Source organism: Vigna umbellata, chromosome 5 (assembly GCF_029865625.1).
Source record: "Vigna umbellata cultivar VRB3 chromosome 5, Vumbellata_1.0, whole genome shotgun sequence".
NCBI lineage: Eukaryota > Viridiplantae > Streptophyta > Magnoliopsida > Fabales > Fabaceae > Vigna > Vigna umbellata.
The window spans coordinates 18,004,364-18,024,801 of record NC_142169.1 but is presented as its reverse complement, the minus strand read 5'-3'; the positions used below and the strand labels follow the sequence as shown (position 1 = coordinate 18,024,801).

General features: G+C 40.0%; 1 protein-coding gene across 1 annotated transcript in view; it reads right to left on the bottom strand.

The window, feature by feature from the left end:
• Positions 1-695: 695 nt before the first annotated feature.
• LOC148197863 (uncharacterized) overlaps positions 696-20,438 on the bottom strand; it is a 28,722-nt gene continuing 8,979 nt past the window's right edge. The window contains exons 3-5 of the mRNA XM_088115654.1: positions 16,528-16,737; positions 15,958-16,422; positions 696-964 (exon numbers count right to left, since the gene is read on the bottom strand). Of these exons, the coding sequence (XP_087971780.1) occupies positions 696-964; positions 15,958-16,422; positions 16,528-16,737 (944 nt within the window). The remainder of the gene's footprint in view (positions 965-15,957; positions 16,423-16,527; positions 16,738-20,438) is intronic.

Below are 20,438 nucleotides of genomic sequence, written 5' to 3'. Positions count from 1 at the left end.
GGGAGGCGCGTATGGGGTGAGGGGACAAGGTGGTTAAGGAGATTTTTTCCAAGATTTTTGGAGAGGGGGGACAAGGTGGTTACAGGGGAATATTTGCCAAGATTTTAGGAGGGGAGGTTGGATCAGAGAGAGAAAAAGAGGAAAAGGGGGGCACACGAGGGACGTTCATCTGGAGCGATCATCCAGTCACAGAAGCATATCCACCATTGGCACCGGAAAAGAAAGACAAAGGCCAGAGGAGGAAGGAGAGGAAGTCACCGGATTCTCGCAGCAAGCAGCAGCCTTAGAGCTCCGAGAGGTAAGCATCTTGCTCCCCTGTGTGATCATGTATGTTTACTGTATAACTGCCTTTTATGTTTATGCCATTTTGCTTATGCTATGGTGAGTCTGCCACATTCCCATTTTAGAATCTTATAGCATTCGTTTATCCTCTTCCTCTAAGCATCCATCTTCATCATTTCTTGACACTGAACCTCCAACTCCTTTCATCCATATTCAACCACTGCCACGAGACATATTAATACCCACGGCCAGTACTAACACCTCACGGTCACCACCTATCTTCACTGACTACACCATTAACTAAAAAAATCAAAATCTGTCTTCATTGCTCTGGCAACAAACAACACCAAAACAGATTCAAATCACCAAATGAGAAAACCTAAACACAGAGATAAGAGAAATTGGTAGAACAATCATCTGCCACGTCGGCAACGGTGGCTGGGAGTTCCGCCGGCGTGAGTTAGGGTCGAGCAAAGGGGGGTGCCGGTGGCGGCGTTTCTATCCCAGGCGTAAAAGGGAGACCCGTGAGGATACCTGCGAGCAGCGAAGGCATTTCCAGCATTAGCGTTTGCCGCCGGTGATGTCTCTGGTCCAGCTATAGGGCGCGGCGGTGTGGCATCGGAGGCAGCGGTGGCCGCGAACGGAGTGTAGCGTCGGTGTGTAACGCGGAGGAAGACCCTCCCTGAGAATCACTATTTATTTTAAAAGAGAAAGAATGGAGACGGTGGTGTCATGGCTGGCGGTGGTTATGGGAGCGCGAGTCGTCGCCGGCGAGCCCAAGACGTGTTCTGGTTGAAGCAACGGTGGCCGGCTCTGACGGAGATGGCAGTGAGTCGTGGTGCTGAGTAGGAGATCTTGGATCTCTGGAGAGGGCACAAGCCGGCGTGAAGGAGTGAATGAGAGTGGGAAGGTAGAACCCCTAGGAAATTCTAGGTTAGAAACCATTCAATTGGGCCAGGCCCAAAATTGAGCGTACGTCCAGGAACCTTGGGCCTTTTTTGGTGTGTTCGTTATTTAGCCTCTTATCCAAACGTCCGTTCGGACATTTCTTGGACGGACTGTTTGACAGCCATCTCCCCAACGAACGTCCGTTCGTCATTTTCGATAACGAGCGTTCGTCATTGAGCTTCATTGTCCAAACGTCCACTTGTCATTTCAACGACGAGCGTTCGTTATTAGGCTTCTCTGTCTAAACGTCCGTTCGTCATTCCAATAACGAACGTTCGTCAATAGGTTTCCCTGTCTAAACGTCCGTTCGTCATTTCAATGATGAGCGTTCCTCCTTGAGCTTTCCTGTCTACACGTTCGTTCGTTTTCAATAACGAACGTTCGTCATTTAAGCTTACCTGTCTAAACGTCCGTTCGTCATAACGAACGTTCGTCATTAGGTTTCCCTGTCTAAACGTTCGTTCGTCATTTCAATGATGAGCGTTCGTCCTTGAGCTTTCCTGTCTACACGTTCGTTCGTTTTTAATAAACGAACGTTCGTCATTTAAGCTTACCTGTCTAAACGTCCGTTCGTCATAACGAACGTTCGTCATTAGGTTTCCCTGTTTGAACGTCCGTTCGTCGTGTCAATAACGAACGTTCGTCTTTAAGCTTACATTTTTGAACGTCCGTTCGTCGTGTCAATAACGAACGTTCGTCCTTTAGCTTACATTTTTGGACGTCCGTTCGTTATTTCAATATCGAACGTTTGTCATTAAGTCACTATTTAAACGTCCGTTCAATAACGAGTGTTCGTCATTAGGCTTCCATTTATGAATGTTCGTTCATTATCTCCCCAATGAACGCTCGTCTCTCAGCCTCAATTTCTCAACGTTCGTTCGTCATGTCTTCAACGAGCGTTCGTCATTAAGCTTCCTGACCAAATGTTCGTTCATTATCTCCCCAATGAACGCTCGTCTCTCAGCCTCAATTTCTCAACGTCCGTTCGTCATGTCTTCAACGAGCGTTCGTCATTAAGCTTCCTGACCAAACGTTCGTTCATTATCTCCCCAACGAACGCTCGTCTCTCAACCTCAATTTCTCAACGTCCGTTCGTCATGTCTTCAATGAGCGTTCGTCATTCAGCCTTCGCTCCCAACGTCCGTGCATTATCTCGTCATTCATCCCACATTTTTAAACATCCGTTCGTTAGCTCTCTCGACGAACACTCGTCATTTAGTGTCCTTTACCAGTGAACGTTCGTCCTATCCCCAACGAACGCTCGTTCGGCCACTTTGATTTCTTTAGCTTATTTATTTTATTTTTATATTTTTTTTATATATATTTATTATTCTCTTATCTTATTTTGTTCTATCTAATTATTTTAGACATGTACTTATCCTGAAATATATAATATTTATAGGTTAAATGAAAGAATTTACAAGAATATTTTTAAAGGTTTAAGCACACGTGTGACCGCTCGCGTCGTCCTTGTGCTAAAAACCTCTTTTTCTTTTTTATAAAAATTATTTCAAAAATACGTTTAAAGGTTGAACACTCGTGTGATCGTTCGCATCGTCCTAGTGTTCAATACTTTTCTCTCTTATTTACGTAATATTAAACAAGGGTATGAGTGCTCGTGCGATCGTCCGCATCAGCCTAGCACTCAATATTCTCAAGTTTTCCTAAATAAGTAAATAACGGTATGAGTGCTCGTGTGATCGTCCGCATCGTCCTAGTGCTTAATATCATTATTTCTCTTTTTAAAAAATAATTAAACATATTAAAATATCGTTTTAAAGGTATGAGTACTCGTGCGACTGTTCGCGTTGGCCTAGTACTCATTACCTTCTTTTTCTCGAAAATATTAAAAACATAAAAACTCCAAAAATTAAAAAAACATCTGCTTTTCCAAACAACAAACAATCTCTTAACTAGAACTACGTAACCCTGATTTCTCATTTTGAATGAGAATACGTAGGAGCAAGGTCAATCCTTGTCGGGCCCAAAAAAACTAAAAAATATGTTTTGTTTATTTAGAATTTTATTTTAGGGGATAATTAAACATTTTGAAAACCGCGTCATATTCGTGCATTTAGTTAAAGGTACTGCCTTAGGGCAGGCGTTGTGGGGTGCTAACACCTTCCCCACGCGTAACCGACTCCCGAACCCAATCTTTGGTTTTCGTGGACCGTGCTTTATCATTTTATGGTTTTTCCGTAGTTTTCCAAAATAAACTATGGTGGCGACTCCAAATCTCTTTTCAAAACCCGTTTCTTATTTGGATCGTCGTCCCGTCGCGATTCCGGTTGCGACAGAGTGCTGCCCCTGTTTACTTAGATATTACTAAATAATATGAAAATTTAATCTTTTCGTATTATTTAAGTAAAGCTAAGTAAAGATAAAAACACTAATTTTGTCCGGGTTTCAATCATGAAAGAAAACGAACAAAATGATTCAAGTCACGATGCCAAACGACCAATGTCAAGTAAAGTATCAGTAACAAAAACTAAAACCTGGATTTGACCATTGCCTCGCAGATGGCCAAACTCGCAGAACATAAATTTAAATTCGACCATTGCCATGCAGAGGGCCGATAACAGAAAATTAAGACCTGGATTTGACCATTGCCTCGCAGAGGGCCAAAGTCACAGAACAGAAATTTAAATCCGACCATTGCCATGCAGAGGGCCGATAACAGAAATATAAGACCTGAATTTGACCATTGCCTCGCAGAGGGCCAAACTCACAGAACAGAAATTTAAATCTGACCATTGCCATGCAGAGGGCCGATAACAGAAAATTAAAACCTGGATTTGACCATTGCCTCGCAGAGGGCCAAACTCACAGAACAGAAATTTAAATCCGACCATTGCCATGCAGAGGGCCGATAACAGAAAACTAAAACCTGGATTTGACCATTGCCTCGCAGAGGGCCAAACTCACAGAACAGAAATTTAAATCCGACCATTGCCATGCAGAGGGCCGATAACAGAAAATTAAAACCTGATTTGTAGCTTTGAAAAGTTGATAAATGCCGAGTTAAACATGAAGATTTTGCAAACAATTCTCCTCGCTTCCTCTGAGATGATGTTATGTCATGATGGTGCATGAATGCATAGACACATGAGACTTTCATTTTGTTCTTTTCTTTTACTCTCGCTTTTCATCGCTTTTTTATTTCAAAATTCCATGCTTGGAATCCATTGTTAATATTGTCATCAAACACGATGTACGTTCAAAACGCATTCCTTAAAAACAACGTTGATAGGTATAGAACCCCTTGATGAGCAGGAAGAAAGTGTAACCCTGAGTTAAAATTCTTTTTATCGCTTTTTGCAATCCAAATTAACTTGAACCCTGTAGGATGTAGAAGAATGGTTATGAAAAGCAGATGAATAATGATTTTCTATGAGCAAATATTAACGTATGTGTGTCCCTCATCTGGGGGAAAGTGTTATTAACATGTTGGACTCCCATACTGCCCCAATTTTGCACAATAAGTATGCTTTGGAAAAATGAAAAGGTTTGGGTATGAAAGATTCCCCCAAATTGGATAACCTTCGATTGACAGGGAGACCCCCCTTCTTTCTTTTTTTTTTTTTTTTTTTTTTTATGAATGCATCGTTCACCACATCATTCTGTTTCAAAGTTAAATTCGTGAGAAAGATTAGGACAAACGGTTTTCAGTCAGCGTGGACTTTTATTAGCTTGTACCGTGGTTAAAGGTCAAAAGGTTTTGAAAGAAAGGATAATGAAGGCCCAAATAAGTGTTTGACGATTGAAGTCTTTAAACAAGAATCATTTGCAAGGTGCCCAGTCAACTGTCTTTAGAGATTTGAACTCCAGGCATCCTTTATTGTTGTTTTTTCTTTCTTTCCCTTTGGATCATTCTTTTTGTTGCCCCTGCTGTGGTCCTTTATGATACTTTCCTTTTCATTTTTGTTTCGTTTTTCTTTCTTCCTTTTAGAGATTTCCTCCTCAACTTTGGATGCTTATGATGTATGTTTTTAAGTTGACGTCGATATGCTAATGATTCTTGTCTAGGGTGATGAAAACAATTATGAATTTTGGCTCAAAAGGGTGCAATTGGATGAACTGCTTTTGACGATTGGATAACAAAAAATGGCCACACGTCACTCTGAATCTTGTTTGTCTGACTTTCTCTTGAATTTAAACCTGAAACAAAACTATGTAGTGCTTGACACATCCACTTCATTTTTCCTTTGCTTTGTTTCCCTTTTTTTTCTTTTCACCTCTTTTTTTTTTCGTTTTTCCTTTTTCGACATCCTCCAGGACCGAGCTCGCCAACCTGATATACCTGTGATGCTTTTATCAACACGCGTTTACTTATTTTCATTTTCATTTTCACTTGACTACTTAACAGCTCAGCGTGACATGCAATATTTCAGATGGAATGCAAACAACCAAAATATGAATGAAATCACGTGAAATTTATTTATTGAATAAAACACAGAGTACAATAAGCGTTGAAGATAATATCAACATCCCTTTAATAGCAACCACTATCACGGAATCATCATGCGTAAAACTTTTTTACTGCATCAGAATTAACTGGCAATGGTAACTCCTCTCCGTCCATTCTCGTGAGAATTAGTGCCCCACCAGAAAATGCTTTTTTCACTACAAATGGCCCTTCATAATTTGGAGTCCATTTGCCTCTATGATCCTTCTGTATGGGTAGAATCTTCTTCAACACCAGCTCACCTTCATGAAATTCTCTTGGGTGTACCTTTTTGTCAAATGCCTTCTTCATTCTTCTTTGATACAATTGTCCATGGCATACTGCTGTTAGTCTCTTTTCATCGATGAGATTGAGCTGGTCGAAACGAGCTTGAACCCACTCCGCCTCTTCTAATTGGGTTTCCATTAAAACTCGTAAGGACGGAATTTCCACTTCAAACGGAAGTACTGCCTCCATTCCATATACAAGCGAGAAAGGCGTTGCCCTAGTCGATGTTCGTACCGAAGTGCGATAACCATGTAAAGCAAAAGGAAGCATTTCATGCCAATCCTTATATGTGACCACCATCTTCTGCACAATCTTCTTGATATTTTTGTTAGCAGCCTCTACTGCCCCATTCATCTTTGGACGATAAGGAGAAGAATTAAGATGATGAATTTTGAACTCCTCACATAACTCTGTCATCATCTGGTTGTTCAAGTTAGTGGCATTATCAGTGATGATCCTGTTAGGGAGTCCGTATCTGCAAATCAACTCCCTTTTTATGAACTTGGTCACCACCTTTCTAGTCACATTAGCATAAGAAGCGGCCTCAACCCACTTGGTGAAGTTGATGAGAGGGTCGCACCTCCCACAAAAGTTGTGCATAAAAGAATGCAGTATAGTACTAGGAAGTGACTCCTAGGTCGTCTCTCAAGGACCAATTTTGGTTCAGTCTCAGATCAAACACGTAGTGGGGGGGGGGTTTTGTGATTTTTTTGTGATTGCAATTTGACTAAAAAAATGAAACCGAAAATTAAAAACAACCGAACATAAAATCATTAAAGTAAGTGAAAATATTAAATTCAACTGTCCTAAAGTGTGTAAACTAATTAAAGCATAAATCAAGTTTGGAAGAAAATGTATTTAACATTATGGAATTCAACGTAGCAGAAGTATAATTCAGCGAATGCGGTTAACCTGTTAAAATGCAACTATTGAACTAAAGAAATGAATTGCTGATTGAATACATAACAACGCATATCATTCACGGACATACCACTTAAAAGTAAATGCATGAACAATAAAGTTAAGACTGAAATGGGCCAACTGCTCCAAATGAAATCATCAATCACCGTGTGCTTCTAAAAAAAAAGAAAATGAAATGTGCTTCTGGAATAAACTTCAATCAAAAGAAACGGGTGCCTATTCTAAAGAGAATGACAAATTCTTCTCGGTTACTCCAAATGAATCAGCGGATGCGTTCCATTTTAGTCCGCGTGCACCACTTCTCCCAGCTGGAATTGACGCTACTCTTCAGCAAATAAATGCACAACTCCAGAGTGTTGTTTCCAGGACGTTCTACACAATGCACCATGCTTCCCTAAAGAAAGAAAATCTACATCCTTTGCTACTGAAAATCAACCTAGAGTCCCTGCCTCAGCCGTAGCCTCCATAGCAGAGAAGATATGTTTCTACATGGTTGCGGCTGGAGCATTCCAGAAAAAATTAAAAATCCAGGACCCTCCCCGTGCAGCTCCCCTTTTCTGGATAAAAATTCCTCTCTTTTCTAGGTTGCGGCTCTCCTCTCCGTAACCCTTCCATTCTCCAAAGCTGGACTTGTTTTTCTCTGTGTGCACCTTCCATTCTCTCCACGCACCCCTCTATTTTTTTTCTGGACCGTGTACTTGCTTCTGAACCGTGTATTTTCTGCGTGCACCGCTGCTCTCCTTGCTGGACCATGAACGTGGCAGCTGCTTCCAGATGCCACTGGACCTACCGTGTGCACCCAAGTGTGGGCCGGGTGTGCTGAACGCTAGCTGGGCCGTGGCGTGGACGTGTGCTGCTGTGTGCTGGACACACCCCCAATTAAATGGAATCCGTAAGCTGCTGTGTGGCGTGTGCAGTAATTGCCTTTTGCACATGGGCTGCACCTCATCAAATTATCTCCGTGAATATGTGCTTGACAAAATGAATTGTCATGGGCCCATCTTCCAAAACAGTGAGCTATGAAGAATAAAAGCTGCAACGTGTTCTGCAACACACCATTTACCATTAAAAATCCAAAACCTTTTCCCTGTAATTATTAATGCAAATAATTAACTCAGATAATTCAAATTAATTAAAATAAGAATTTCTGATCGGATTAAGTTCAATTCAGTAAAATGGGAAAATACTGGACAATTAAGCACAATTCCCCGATTAAATTCGGTACAATAAACTAAGTGAAGTGAATAAAATATTGACTCATCAAAATAGACCACACTTAGTCTTTTGCACTCCTGGGCAAAATCAAGACGCAGACCAGGGAACAGTTCAAAGGACATCCAGGGTATGACACAAACTTAGCACACAGAAAACAAAGACTCGCAAGGAAATAAACAAAATTTACACAGTCCTCAAGAAATCTGGACAGAGAAAAGAAGTAGACAATTCCAACACAGAATGAATCAGAGAAAGCAGATACTCATGAAATCATCCAATCAATTCAAGACATGGCAAAATGATCAATCAGCTCAAGAGGTGAATCAAAAGCAACAGAACCTCACAGATGCACTATCACTGTATCTCTCAAGTGTATAAGGTAAAGAATTTCAACTCAATGCACTCAAGAAAGCAAACAACAACAGACTTGGCAAACCTCTAATATCAACACTCAAAACATATGCATGTTCAAATCAAAAGGTCTTTTATGGGTGAAATGGGGCTAAGGACAAGGTAGGATAAATATGGATGAGAAGCTACACACCATAAGGAACAGAGGAGCAATGGGGAACAAGTATAAACACATTCAAACACACCCACAACCTCTAATTCCATCCTCTTCTTGACTCCATTATTCACATTTTTTTTTACTATTTTTCTGCTCTCTTTTTTTCTCATCCTGTCTCTTTTCTTTTCTCTCCGTTTAGGACACAACTATAGGAGACAAGATACAATTCATATTTCCAAAAACAAAACAAGAAGAGGAACCAACTAGCCAATGCATATGAATCCCCAAGAAGACCACACTTGTTCCCAAGACACTTCCAAAGCTCCAAAATTCCCTAAGGTTAAGGTAATCATGGTTTTTCACTTAGGGCTAGTGTATGAGCATTCAAAACAAAGAAATGGGGGAAAGTATAGGCTCAAAAAGGGTTTTCAAAGGATTAGAACAAGGTAAGCTTATTTGGCTAGAGAGGCTCAAGAACAAAACTGCCTTTATCACTTCCAAACATGCATATCAATCAAGAATTATCAACAAGAGTCAAGCCAAGGCATATGTGCAAGCAGTCAAGAGACATATCACACAAGAAAGAACATAAAGTGGCTCAAATCTCACACAGGGTAATTGTCACAATCAATTCAACCTCTCAAACATCATGATCATCTTCCCAAGCAGAGAAAAGCACAGATTTCAAACAAATCAGAGTATCAATGAAGTGAAAGATACATCTACAACCTAAACAAAGTCCATAAATCAAGAGAAACATGTAAAACTGTACACAAGACACGACAAAAATAACCTAGAAAAGAAAAAAAATTTAACCAAGAAAACAAAAACTAACGAAGAAAATTAAAAATCTCCCCCAATAGACCACACTTAAACTACACAGTGTCCTCAATGTGTCATAAGCATAAGATCAGAAATCATAACAGTCAACAGATCATGGACAAGTGCAATAAAAGTAGGGAAAGGGGGAGAAGAGAGAAAGAAAACTCCCCTGATCATGGTGGCAGTTGCCAATTTTGGACTTGTAGGGAGATGTCTTCCACCAATGGATCCAGCAAAGAAGTTTTGAGGAAGAACTGCTTCATCCTCCATATTTGATCGAGCAGGGAAATGTCTTCCACAGCTGGATCTAAGAAGAAGTGATTGTTGATGAGTGGGTTCAGCAGGTGCCTATTGATCTTGAAGCTTTTGTCAGTGTCAGCACCTTTGTTGTCCACTGTGGGTGTTTGTTGATCAAATTCATTTGCACCTCCTGCAATAGGGTTAGTGCAATGTGGTTCCAAAGAAATGACATGCAGGGGTATACCACCCAATCCCAGTGTAACAGGCTGAACAACAGATAAACTCTCAGAACATGAATCAATTTCAAATTCAGAAACAATATCAACCACAGATTCGGATTCATGTTCAGTGCATGGAGAATAAACATACGAATTTGATATCAAAAATTGATTCTCATCATGCAGAGAGGAAGAATTAAAAACAGACTCATCAACAATACAATTACCAACATACCTATCAACAGCATAATCATCGACAGCATAGTCAAAATTAGGTATGTTTTCCTCCACTTCCCTAAAGATTGGAAAAGTGGTGGAAGATGAAAATTGTCTACCTGATTCAAAATTACTGCTTATACCTGCCTGGTCCTCAAAATAATCATCAGTCTCCTCAGGTGCAAGGGTAGGGACATAGGATGATGGGAAAGTAGATGGCATAGTAGTAAGCTCATGACTCTTCTCCCCATCTTCTATGTTGATGCCACTATCATCATCATCTGGAATCTGAACAGTCTGAAATGGTAACTCTGAATCTTGAGACTGTTCCTCAGTGAGTTGAGTGGCCATCTGCCCTATCTGATCAGTCATACTCTGAATGGCAGCTCCTATTTCTTGCTGGAACTGCATGTTCTCTTGCTGAAACTGAAGGTTCTGCATGGTCATCTGCTCCAACAACTCCTGCAATGTAGGCTCAGAAGTAGAAGGCTGAGGAGCTATTTGGGCAGGAGCATCATATTGCTGACTTTGGTATTGCTGGACTGGTGGAGGCATGAAAGTACTCTGGAATGGTGGTTCTTGATATTGATGCTGTGGAGCATTATACCATCCCAAAGTAGGGTCATTCCATCCAAGACCGTTGTTGTAAGCATATTGCACAAGGGAAAATTTACTCAGAAACTGATGCTCAAGATATCCCCAATCGGTAACGGATCTCAGAGGAAGAGAGTCTTTCCAATCCTTAGCTGCTCCTTGTAATGAATGCGGAAATGCGCTCAAGAAAATGTAATCAAGAGGGACATCTGGAGGCTTCATTGAAGAGCACATGATGTGGAGCTCCTCCAAATGTCTGTGTGGGCATTCTCCTGCAAAACCATGAAACTTAGGCAGCAAATGTATCAGTCCAGGGGTGAGATCGCAATGAAGATCATCCTCCTTAAGTGAAACCGGCTCACAAAGAGCACTCTCAGAAATTAGAGGATGAGTCATATTGTTCTCAACATAGAAATCAGCAGAATATGAATTACAATCAGAGTAACATGTAGAAGGAGAATCATAATCAGAGGCACTAGCAAAACAAGCAGTATTCACGAAATCAGAATAGGTAGACATGGAAAAAGAAAAATACTACAAATTACGAAACAAATAAAACACAACACCTTTATACATGCAACACGCACACACAAAACAGAACATCACATCACATCACAACACAAGACAAAACACAACACACACAAACACAACAAAAACCTAAGACCGAACCATTGGTCCCCGGCAACGGCGCCATTTTGATGAGAGGGTCGCACCTCCCACAAAAGTTGTGCATAAAAGAATGCAGTATAGTACTAGGAAGTGACTCCTAGGTCGTCTCTCAAGGACCAATTTTGGTTCAGTCTCAGATCAAACACGTAGTGGGGGGGGGGGGGGTTTGTGATTTTTTTGTGATTGCAATTTGACTAAAAAAATGAAACCGAAAATTAAAAACAACCGAACATAAAATCATTAAAGTAAGTGAAAATATTAAATTCAACTGTCCTAAAGTGTGTAAACTAATTAAAGCATAAATCAAGTTTGGAAGAAAATGTATTTAACATTATGGAATTCAACGTAGCAGAAGTATAATTCAGCGAATGCGGTTAACCTGTTAAAATGCAACTATTGAACTAAAGAAATGAATTGCTGATTGAATACATAACAACGCATATCATTCACGGACATACCACTTAAAAGTAAATGCATGAACAATAAAGTTAAGACTGAAATGGGCCAACTGCTCCAAATGAAATCATCAATCACCGTGTGCTTCTAAAAAAAAAGAAAATGAAATGTGCTTCTGGAATAAACTTCAATCAAAAGAAACGGGTGCCTATTCTAAAGAGAATGACAAATTCTTCTCGGTTACTCCAAATGAATCAGCGGATGCGTTCCATTTTAGTCCGCGTGCACCACTTCTCCCAGCTGGAATTGACGCTACTCTTCAGCAAATAAATGCACAACTCCAGAGTGTTGTTTCCAGGACGTTCTACACAATGCACCATGCTTCCCTAAAGAAAGAAAATCTACATCCTTTGCTACTGAAAATCAACCTAGAGTCCCTGCCTCAGCCGTAGCCTCCATAGCAGAGAAGATATGTTTCTACATGGTTGCGGCTGGAGCATTCCAGAAAAAATTAAAAATCCAGGACCCTCCCCGTGCAGCTCCCCTTTTCTGGATAAAAATTCCTCTCTTTTCTAGGTTGCGGCTCTCCTCTCCGTAACCCTTCCATTCTCCAAAGCTGGACTTGTTTTTCTCTGTGTGCACCTTCCATTCTCTCCACGCACCCCTCTATTTTTTTTCTGGACCGTGTACTTGCTTCTGAACCGTGTATTTTCTGCGTGCACCGCTGCTCTCCTTGCTGGACCATGAACGTGGCAGCTGCTTCCAGATGCCACTGGACCTACCGTGTGCACCCAAGTGTGGGCCGGGTGTGCTGAACGCTAGCTGGGCCGTGGCGTGGACGTGTGCTGCTGTGTGCTGGACACACCCCCAATTAAATGGAATCCGTAAGCTGTTGTGTGGCGTGTGCAGTAATTGCCTTTTGCACATGGGCTGCACCTCATCAAATTATCTCCGTGAATATGTGCTTGACAAAATGAATTGTCATGGGCCCATCTTCCAAAACAGTGAGCTATGAAGAATAAAAGCTGCAACGTGTTCTGCAACACACCATTTACCATTAAAAATCCAAAACCTTTTCCCTGTAATTATTAATGCAAATAATTAACTCAGATAATTCAAATTAATTAAAATAAGAATTTCTGATCGGATTAAGTTCAATTCAGTAAAATGGGAAAATACTGGACAATTAAGCACAATTCCCCGATTAAATTCGGTACAATAAACTAAGTGAAGTGAATAAAATATTGACTCATCAGAAGTAGTCGATTGCGACTAATATGAAACGGTGTCCATTTGACGCCCTTGGCTCTATAGCTCCGATGACATCTATTCCCCACATCGAAAAGGGCCATGGTGCAGACAACACGTTCAAGGTCGTGGGTGGAACATTGATATTACTTGCGTATACCTGGCATTTCTCACACTTTCTCACATGTGTACAACAATCATTTTCCATAGTCAACCAAAAATACCCCGCTCTCAGTATCTTCCTGGCCATTGAGTGCCCATTCATGTGCGTGCCAAATGTACCCTCATGTACTTCTTTTAGTATCAGCTCGGCTTCTTTTGCATCTACGCATCTAAGGAGAACCATATCATGATTCCTCTTATATAGAATATCCCCACTCAAAATGAAACTGCCAACCAACCTCCTTAACGCCCTTTTATCGTTTTCTGATGCCTTCTCTGGATATTCTCGGGTCCTAAGATAATGCTTGATATCAAAGTACCAAGGTTTACCATCTACCTCTTCTTCGATGAAATGACAATACGTGGCTTCGCATGACTCTTCATTTCAATCATTGGCAATTCTGCATCTTGATCAACTTCAAACATCGATGACAAGGTAGCCAATGCGTCTGCTAATTGATTATCTTCTCACGGTATATGATTAAACGTGATGGAATCGAAATACTCAATTAATCCCCTGATGTAAGCTTGGTATGGAATTAATTTAGTATCCCTAGTCTCCCATTCTCCCTTCAATTGATGGATGACCAAAGCTGAATCTCCATATACATCCAGAATTTTTGCTTTAGACTCTATTGCTGCTCGAATACCCATGGCACAGGCTTCATATTCTGCGATATTATTCGTGCAATTAAAACACAACCTTGCCGTCATTGGAATGTATTGATTCTTAGGAGAGATAAGCACTGCCCCTATTCCATGCCCCATTACATTCGAGGCCCCATCGAATAATACCGTCCAGGCTTTTTCATCTTTGTCCTCTTTGTTCTCAGCAAATAAAGCCATGATATCTTCATCAGGAAATTCAGGTTGCATTGGCTGATAATCATTAATGGGCTGATGGGCTAAATATTCCGCTAAAGCGCTACCCTTGATAGATTTCTGAGTAACATATACAATGTCATACTCCGATAGTAGCATCTGCCATCGAGCTATCCTTCCAGTGAGAGCAGGCTTTTCAAAAATATACTTGATAGGATCCATCTTGGATATCAACCAAGTAGAGTGGCTCAACATGTATTGCCTTAGACGATGAGTAGCCCACGCCAGTGCACAACAAGTTCGTTCTAACGACGAATATCGTTGTTCGCAATCTGTGAATCTTTTGCTCAAGTAATATATAGCATGCTCTCTTTTCCCGTCTTCATCATGCTGACCCAATACACAACCCATTGAATTATCCAATACGGTCAAATACAAAATGAGCGGTCTTCCTGGCATAGGTGGACGCAATACAGGAGGGTCTTGCAGGTATTGTTTGACCTTTTCAAAAGCAACTTGACAATCTTCATTCCAGACTACAGACTGATTTTTCCGTAGTAACTTGAACATTGGTTCACAAGTAGCAGTTAATTGGGAGATGAACCTAGCAATGTAGTTCAATCTTCCCAAAAAACCTCGAACCTCCTTTTCTGTTCTGGGCGCAGGCATTTCCGTTATCGCTCTTACTTTGTCAGGATCAACTTCTATCCCTCTTTGGCTGACAATAAAGCCCAACAATTTTCCAGACTTTACTCCAAACGTGCATTTGGCAGGATTTAACCTGAGTTTGTACTTTCTCAGTCTCTCAAATAATTTCCTTAGATTGAAAATATGCTCCTCTTCTGATTCCGACTTTGCAATCATGTCATCCACATAAACTTCAATTTCCTTATGCATCATATCATGAAAGAGTGTCACCATTGCCCTTTGGTATGTTGCTCCAGCATTCTTGAGTCCGAAAGACATCACCTTATAACAGAATGTTCCCCATAACGTGATAAAGGTCGTTTTTTCCATATCTTCCGGTGCCATTTTAATTTGATTATATCCCGAGAATCCATCCATGAACGAAAATAACGAAAATTTGGCCGTATTATCAACCAGAGTATCGATGTGTGGTAACGGGAAATTATCTTTCGGACTTGCACGATTCAAATCACGATAGTCAACACATATTCGAACCTTCCCATCCTTCTTAGGCACTGGTACAACATTCGCTACCCATTGTGAGTATCTTGCCACAGCCAAAAATCCTGCGTCAAATTGCTTTTGGACCTCTTCTTTAATTTTTAGTGACATTTCCGGCTTCATTCTTCTTAGTTTTTGCTTGACTGGAGGGCATTCTGGCTTGAGTGGGAGCTTATGCTGCACAATATCGGTATCCAGACCCGGCATGTCATTGTAAGACCATGCGAACACATCTTTAAACTCCTTCAATAGGGCACGCAATCTTTCCCTCACTTCCGTTTTCATACTAGTACTGATTTTCACTTCCTTTATCTCATCCTTCTCTCCCAAGTTGAGTATTTCAATCTCCTCCTGATGGGGTTTTATCTCCTTAGATTCTTGTTCCACTAATCTCAACAATTCTGGAGAGGGTTCCACATCATCTTCGAAATCATCTTCCGTATTATTGATAGGGTGCTCAAAATTAGGAACATTGATATCGTTATTTTCAAAACAATCATTGTCACATCTGCATCATTTAAATTTATGAAAAAGTATAAATAAATAAGATAAACAAAGAAAAATGCCAAATGATGATGAAATGCAACTTTATTATCACGCTGAGTGAAAAGTAAAAAAGAATCAATCCGCAAAACTTCAGTTCTAAAGCCCCAATCGAAACTATAAGCTTAATTAAAACTATTACATTTTGTTCACATTAAGCATCACAGGTAAATCCAGTATTTCCCAATTGTTGAGTTGAGTATCAGGGGAGCAAGCCCACAAAAAGCTCAAACTTTGAGACCTTTCTTCATCCTCCACCGCTGCTATCTGGTCAGTGTTGATCCATCCAGCACTGCGGAAACTTTCCTTGATGTCAACAATGTGAATTTTGCTCTCTCTGGGCCCTCGTCTTTCTGCACGGGCCAGACTGCGCTCTTTTCTTTCTTCAATCATCCTTTTCCTGTCTTCCTTGGTAGGTTTGTACCCCAAGCCATATCTGTTCTTATTTTCAACGATTTCTAGAGGGAATACTCGCCCCTGCCGATATTTGCCCAAACCTTCCCCATATATATAGCCCTCTTTTAGCATAATCTTTGCCATCATAATAGAAGCACATGATAGACGAGGATTTACTGGAAACGGTTCCACACAAGCATTTCCCACAATCTCCAACGATTGGAAGGCTGTCTCGAGAGCTTCTTCAGCTGCCTCGATGTAGCGTGTGGATGATGGCCCACTCACAAGAAGATCCTCTTCTCCTGATACTATCACCAGCTTATCTCCTATCACATACTTCAACTTCTGGTGTAGTGTAGAAGGCACAACTCCCGCCGAATGAATCCATGGGCGCCCCAATAAACAACTATAAGCTGGCAGGATATCCATAACCTGGAACGTTATTTGAAAGACACACGGGCCAACTTGCATTGGTAAATCCACCTCTCCCATCACTTCTCTTTTACTGCCATCAAACGCCCTCACAATCATTGAACTCGGCCTCATATGCATTCCTTCGCAAGGTAGCTTTTCCAAGGTTGCTTTCGGCATAACATTCAAGGAGGACCCATTGTCCACTAAAACACGCGCAATAACATGATCCAGGCATTTCACAGAGACGTGAAGAGCCTTGTGATGGAAGACCATCTAAGATGCACATTGGACCTCTTACTAGAGCCATGGCAAAGAGGATTCAAGAGGAAGAAGGACCACATACTATTTTGCTTCTATGGAAGGTTACTTATAAAAATCCTTCTTCTCTTAACTAAAGCATTTATACTTTGTTTTGTAGGAATTAATAAATCTTGGAGACTATGATTGAGCCATCCAAGAAGATAAATCAATAGATCAAGCAAAAGAGCCAAAAAGAGGTGCTTACGGCATGCACCAAGATTTTCCACGTGAAATGGGCTGATGTGGAAGGAAGCACACACCTTGCTTGATGAGCTGGAAAGAGGCATGGACCTTGCTTGATCAAAATAAATCTGAACCATTTGAATTTAGGAGGGAATTAGAATTAGAAATTAGGCTCCTCTTCAACTATAAATAAGAGGGCCTTTTCCTTGTATTGATTCACTTTTGAGCTTAGTAAATTGCTGCTGAAATTCATTGCCAGCCCTATTGCTCTTGAGTCACTAATTCTCTCTACTTTCTCTTCCCTTTCCTCTAGCTTCCTTCCATTGTAGGAAGGCCTTCTGAGCTGTGAGGTTCCCACACATACTTATTCCACTCAAATACACCAAAATCTCACCCAATTGCTACTGCATCCACTCTGCTGTATTTCATTCACTGCACCAATACTGTTTTTCATCCGCTGCATCTGTTTTGTCTGCAAGGCCAGGTCATTCAAGCATGGATAAGCTTCCATCAAGTGGTATCCAGAGCTTAGGTTCTCCACGCACCAAGGAGCTAAGCATTTCTTCTCATTCTGCAATTTAATTCTGCTGAATTCCATTTCTGTTTCTGTTTTCTGTTTCTGTTTTCTATTTCTGTTTCAGTTTTAATTTTGCTTCTGTAATTCTGTTCCAGCCTTTAATTCTGTGTTCTTACAGTGCCTTATGTCCATCTTTCATTTTAAACGGTGAATTTTATTTGTTTGAGTCATTTCTACCTTTATTTTTTTCATTTTCCAGTAATGTCATGGTCATGTCCTGTTGTGCAGTTTTTCAACTCTGTCATCAAGTATTTGATTCTGTTCTAGCTTTCATTTTCGTTTTAAGTGTGTCCTGAGCAATTGCTAGCTCTATGTTGATCATATAAAGCAATGGCAACATGTCCAGCTTTGATCATTTGAGCCAATTAGCATTGCAAATATTGATTCCAGTAGAAAAATCTGCATAAAACATCATTTCTGGATTAATTTGATATCAGCTGATGCAGTCCAGATTTCTTTATTTTCAAGCTTTGTACAAGTTTGTTTACTGTTTTTACATGTGTTTGAAGTGATAGCAACTCCTAATAATCACAGAATTGAAAAATGAGTGGTTGAGTTGCTTGAAATCTGGTTTCAAATCACTGTTACTGTTTTAATCCAAGCTTTTCACCGTGCTAAGTTTCCTTGAATTGTATAATCTGAGTTTGGTCATGCTAAGCACATTAAATCTAGCTTAGATCTGTGTTTTTACACTTCTTAGAGTCATTTCCTTTGCTGTCCAGTTTTTGATTCCATGAAAAGCTAAATTTGGTTGGTTCATTGATGGTTTTTGCTGCATAATTTGGCCATAGCAAGGGTGATTTTCGAATCCTGCTATTTCTGTGTGTTTGGACAGTTTGAACAAGTCTAAATGGATGATTAAAAGTTGCTAATACTGTTCATTTGGTCAAAATTGAAGTTATATGCAGATTGGATACTTAAACCATCAATTTTGAGTTAAAATTGGAAGTGGACCAGTGAATTTGAGTAGTAAGCATTAATTCAGTTGTTTAAGAGTTTAAACATGTTTAATATCATGAATAAAAGTTGTTTGAACATTCATCCAAGCTGCTGAAACACTGCTACTCATTTTGGGTTCCAAAACCACCATTTTAGTTCATTTTTCTAGTGCAGTTTCTGTTTTCCAGCCACTGTTTTGGTAATTTTAGTGTAAAATTCATTGCTGGATTGTGAAAAAGCTGGTTCAATGTTTAAAAATGAAAATACATGATCAAAAGAAGAAGTATCAAGTGTTAAAAAGCTGATTAGAACCAACCAATCCAGATTACAGGCCCTGAAAAATCAAAAACAAAATCTGAAATTCATTGGGGCATTTTATCAAACACTTCTGAAAATTATCAAACAGTTTGCATTTGGAATAATTTCTGAGCTGTGCTTGTGTTTTTCTTGCTTTCTTCATCCATTCTAGTGCCTTTGATAAGTTCATCTTGTGTACCTACTTTCATTTGTGTGTTGTCCAATTGTTTGTGTCTATTTTTTTGGCATCTAAAGTGTTCCATACAGCAGCCTATACTGGTGCAGTGTGCAGAAATTTGGTGCAGATTTTTAATCTATTTGGTGTGATTTTGCTGAGTTTTGGAGAGTATGTGCAAGCTGTTTGGGGCATCCAGTACCAGAATTCTTCTCCTACTTTGGTAGTCTCCTAGGAAGTGGTTTGAGCATTGAAAGTGGAGCAAGAAGGAAGACTCAACAGCAGCCCAAACACCACTGTCCAGCAGCTAAAAAACTCTGTTACAGCAGCATTTCAAACCTGGAAAAAGAGCAACTCACACCTTCATTTTGAGTAGCTTTCTGCAGCAGCAAGAAGACAAAGCTCACATTACTTCTAGGCCTCATTTCAAGTTTATTTACATCAAATATCACGGAATTTGCTGTTAGAAATTGTATATTTTTTTTCTTTGCTGTTTTTGAGCCAAGTGACTTGGAAAAATGCTCTTGAAGCAATTCCAAGTTCACAATTGAACATTGTAATAGTCCAATTTCGTTTTCTTAGTGTGGAAGTGTGTCAAGGGGCTCCAAGTGTCACTTGCACTTTCACTTAGGGCCGTCTAGCATTTACATTCTTGCATCTTTATTGCTTTCCTTAAATGTCTTGAGTAATCCTTTTGTTTTTAGGTCTCCGTGGTATTTAGGATAGCATAGCATATAGTAAACCTTTCTTTGGTTTGTAGGTTCATAACATTTAAAAAGAATTTGAAGAATTTCTACTTAGAAACTAAAGTAAAAGAACATTCTAAGGAAACTCTGGCTAAGGAAGAACTTGGTTTCTAAGCTTGTCCATTTGTGACTCACCTCTTCTTCCTGGGAGCTACTTAGAAACATCTTTTGCTTCTAGAATCTCTTTAGAAATTTTTCACCAAAAACAAAGAAAGCTTGTGAAAATCTTTTCACTTATTACTTGTCAAATATTTTGAAAACTTTGTGAAAACCTTTTCCTTTGACAAGAATGAGTCAATCAAGTGTGCAAGGAAGTTTGAAACCCAATAGTGAAATGTCTTTAAGGGAAGAATTTGAGCAAAGATTTGAACAAAGGGATAAAGAGATTAGTGAGCTCAAAGATATGATTAGTCAACTTTTGATTAATCAAGATAAAAAGAAAGAGAGGTCTTCCCATAGGAGAAGAGAAGAATCATCATCTTCTCCAAGTGAAATTGAGCAAAATAGTAGTCATCACAATGATGACCACTACCAAATGCCTCCTAGAAGACAACATAGAGTTAGAGAACATTACCCAAGAGAGCCTAAAATTGATCTACCTTCTTTTCATGGAAAGGATGATGTGGAAGAATATCTAGAGTGGGAAATGAAAGTTGAGCAATTGTTTGAGTGCCACCAAATAGATGA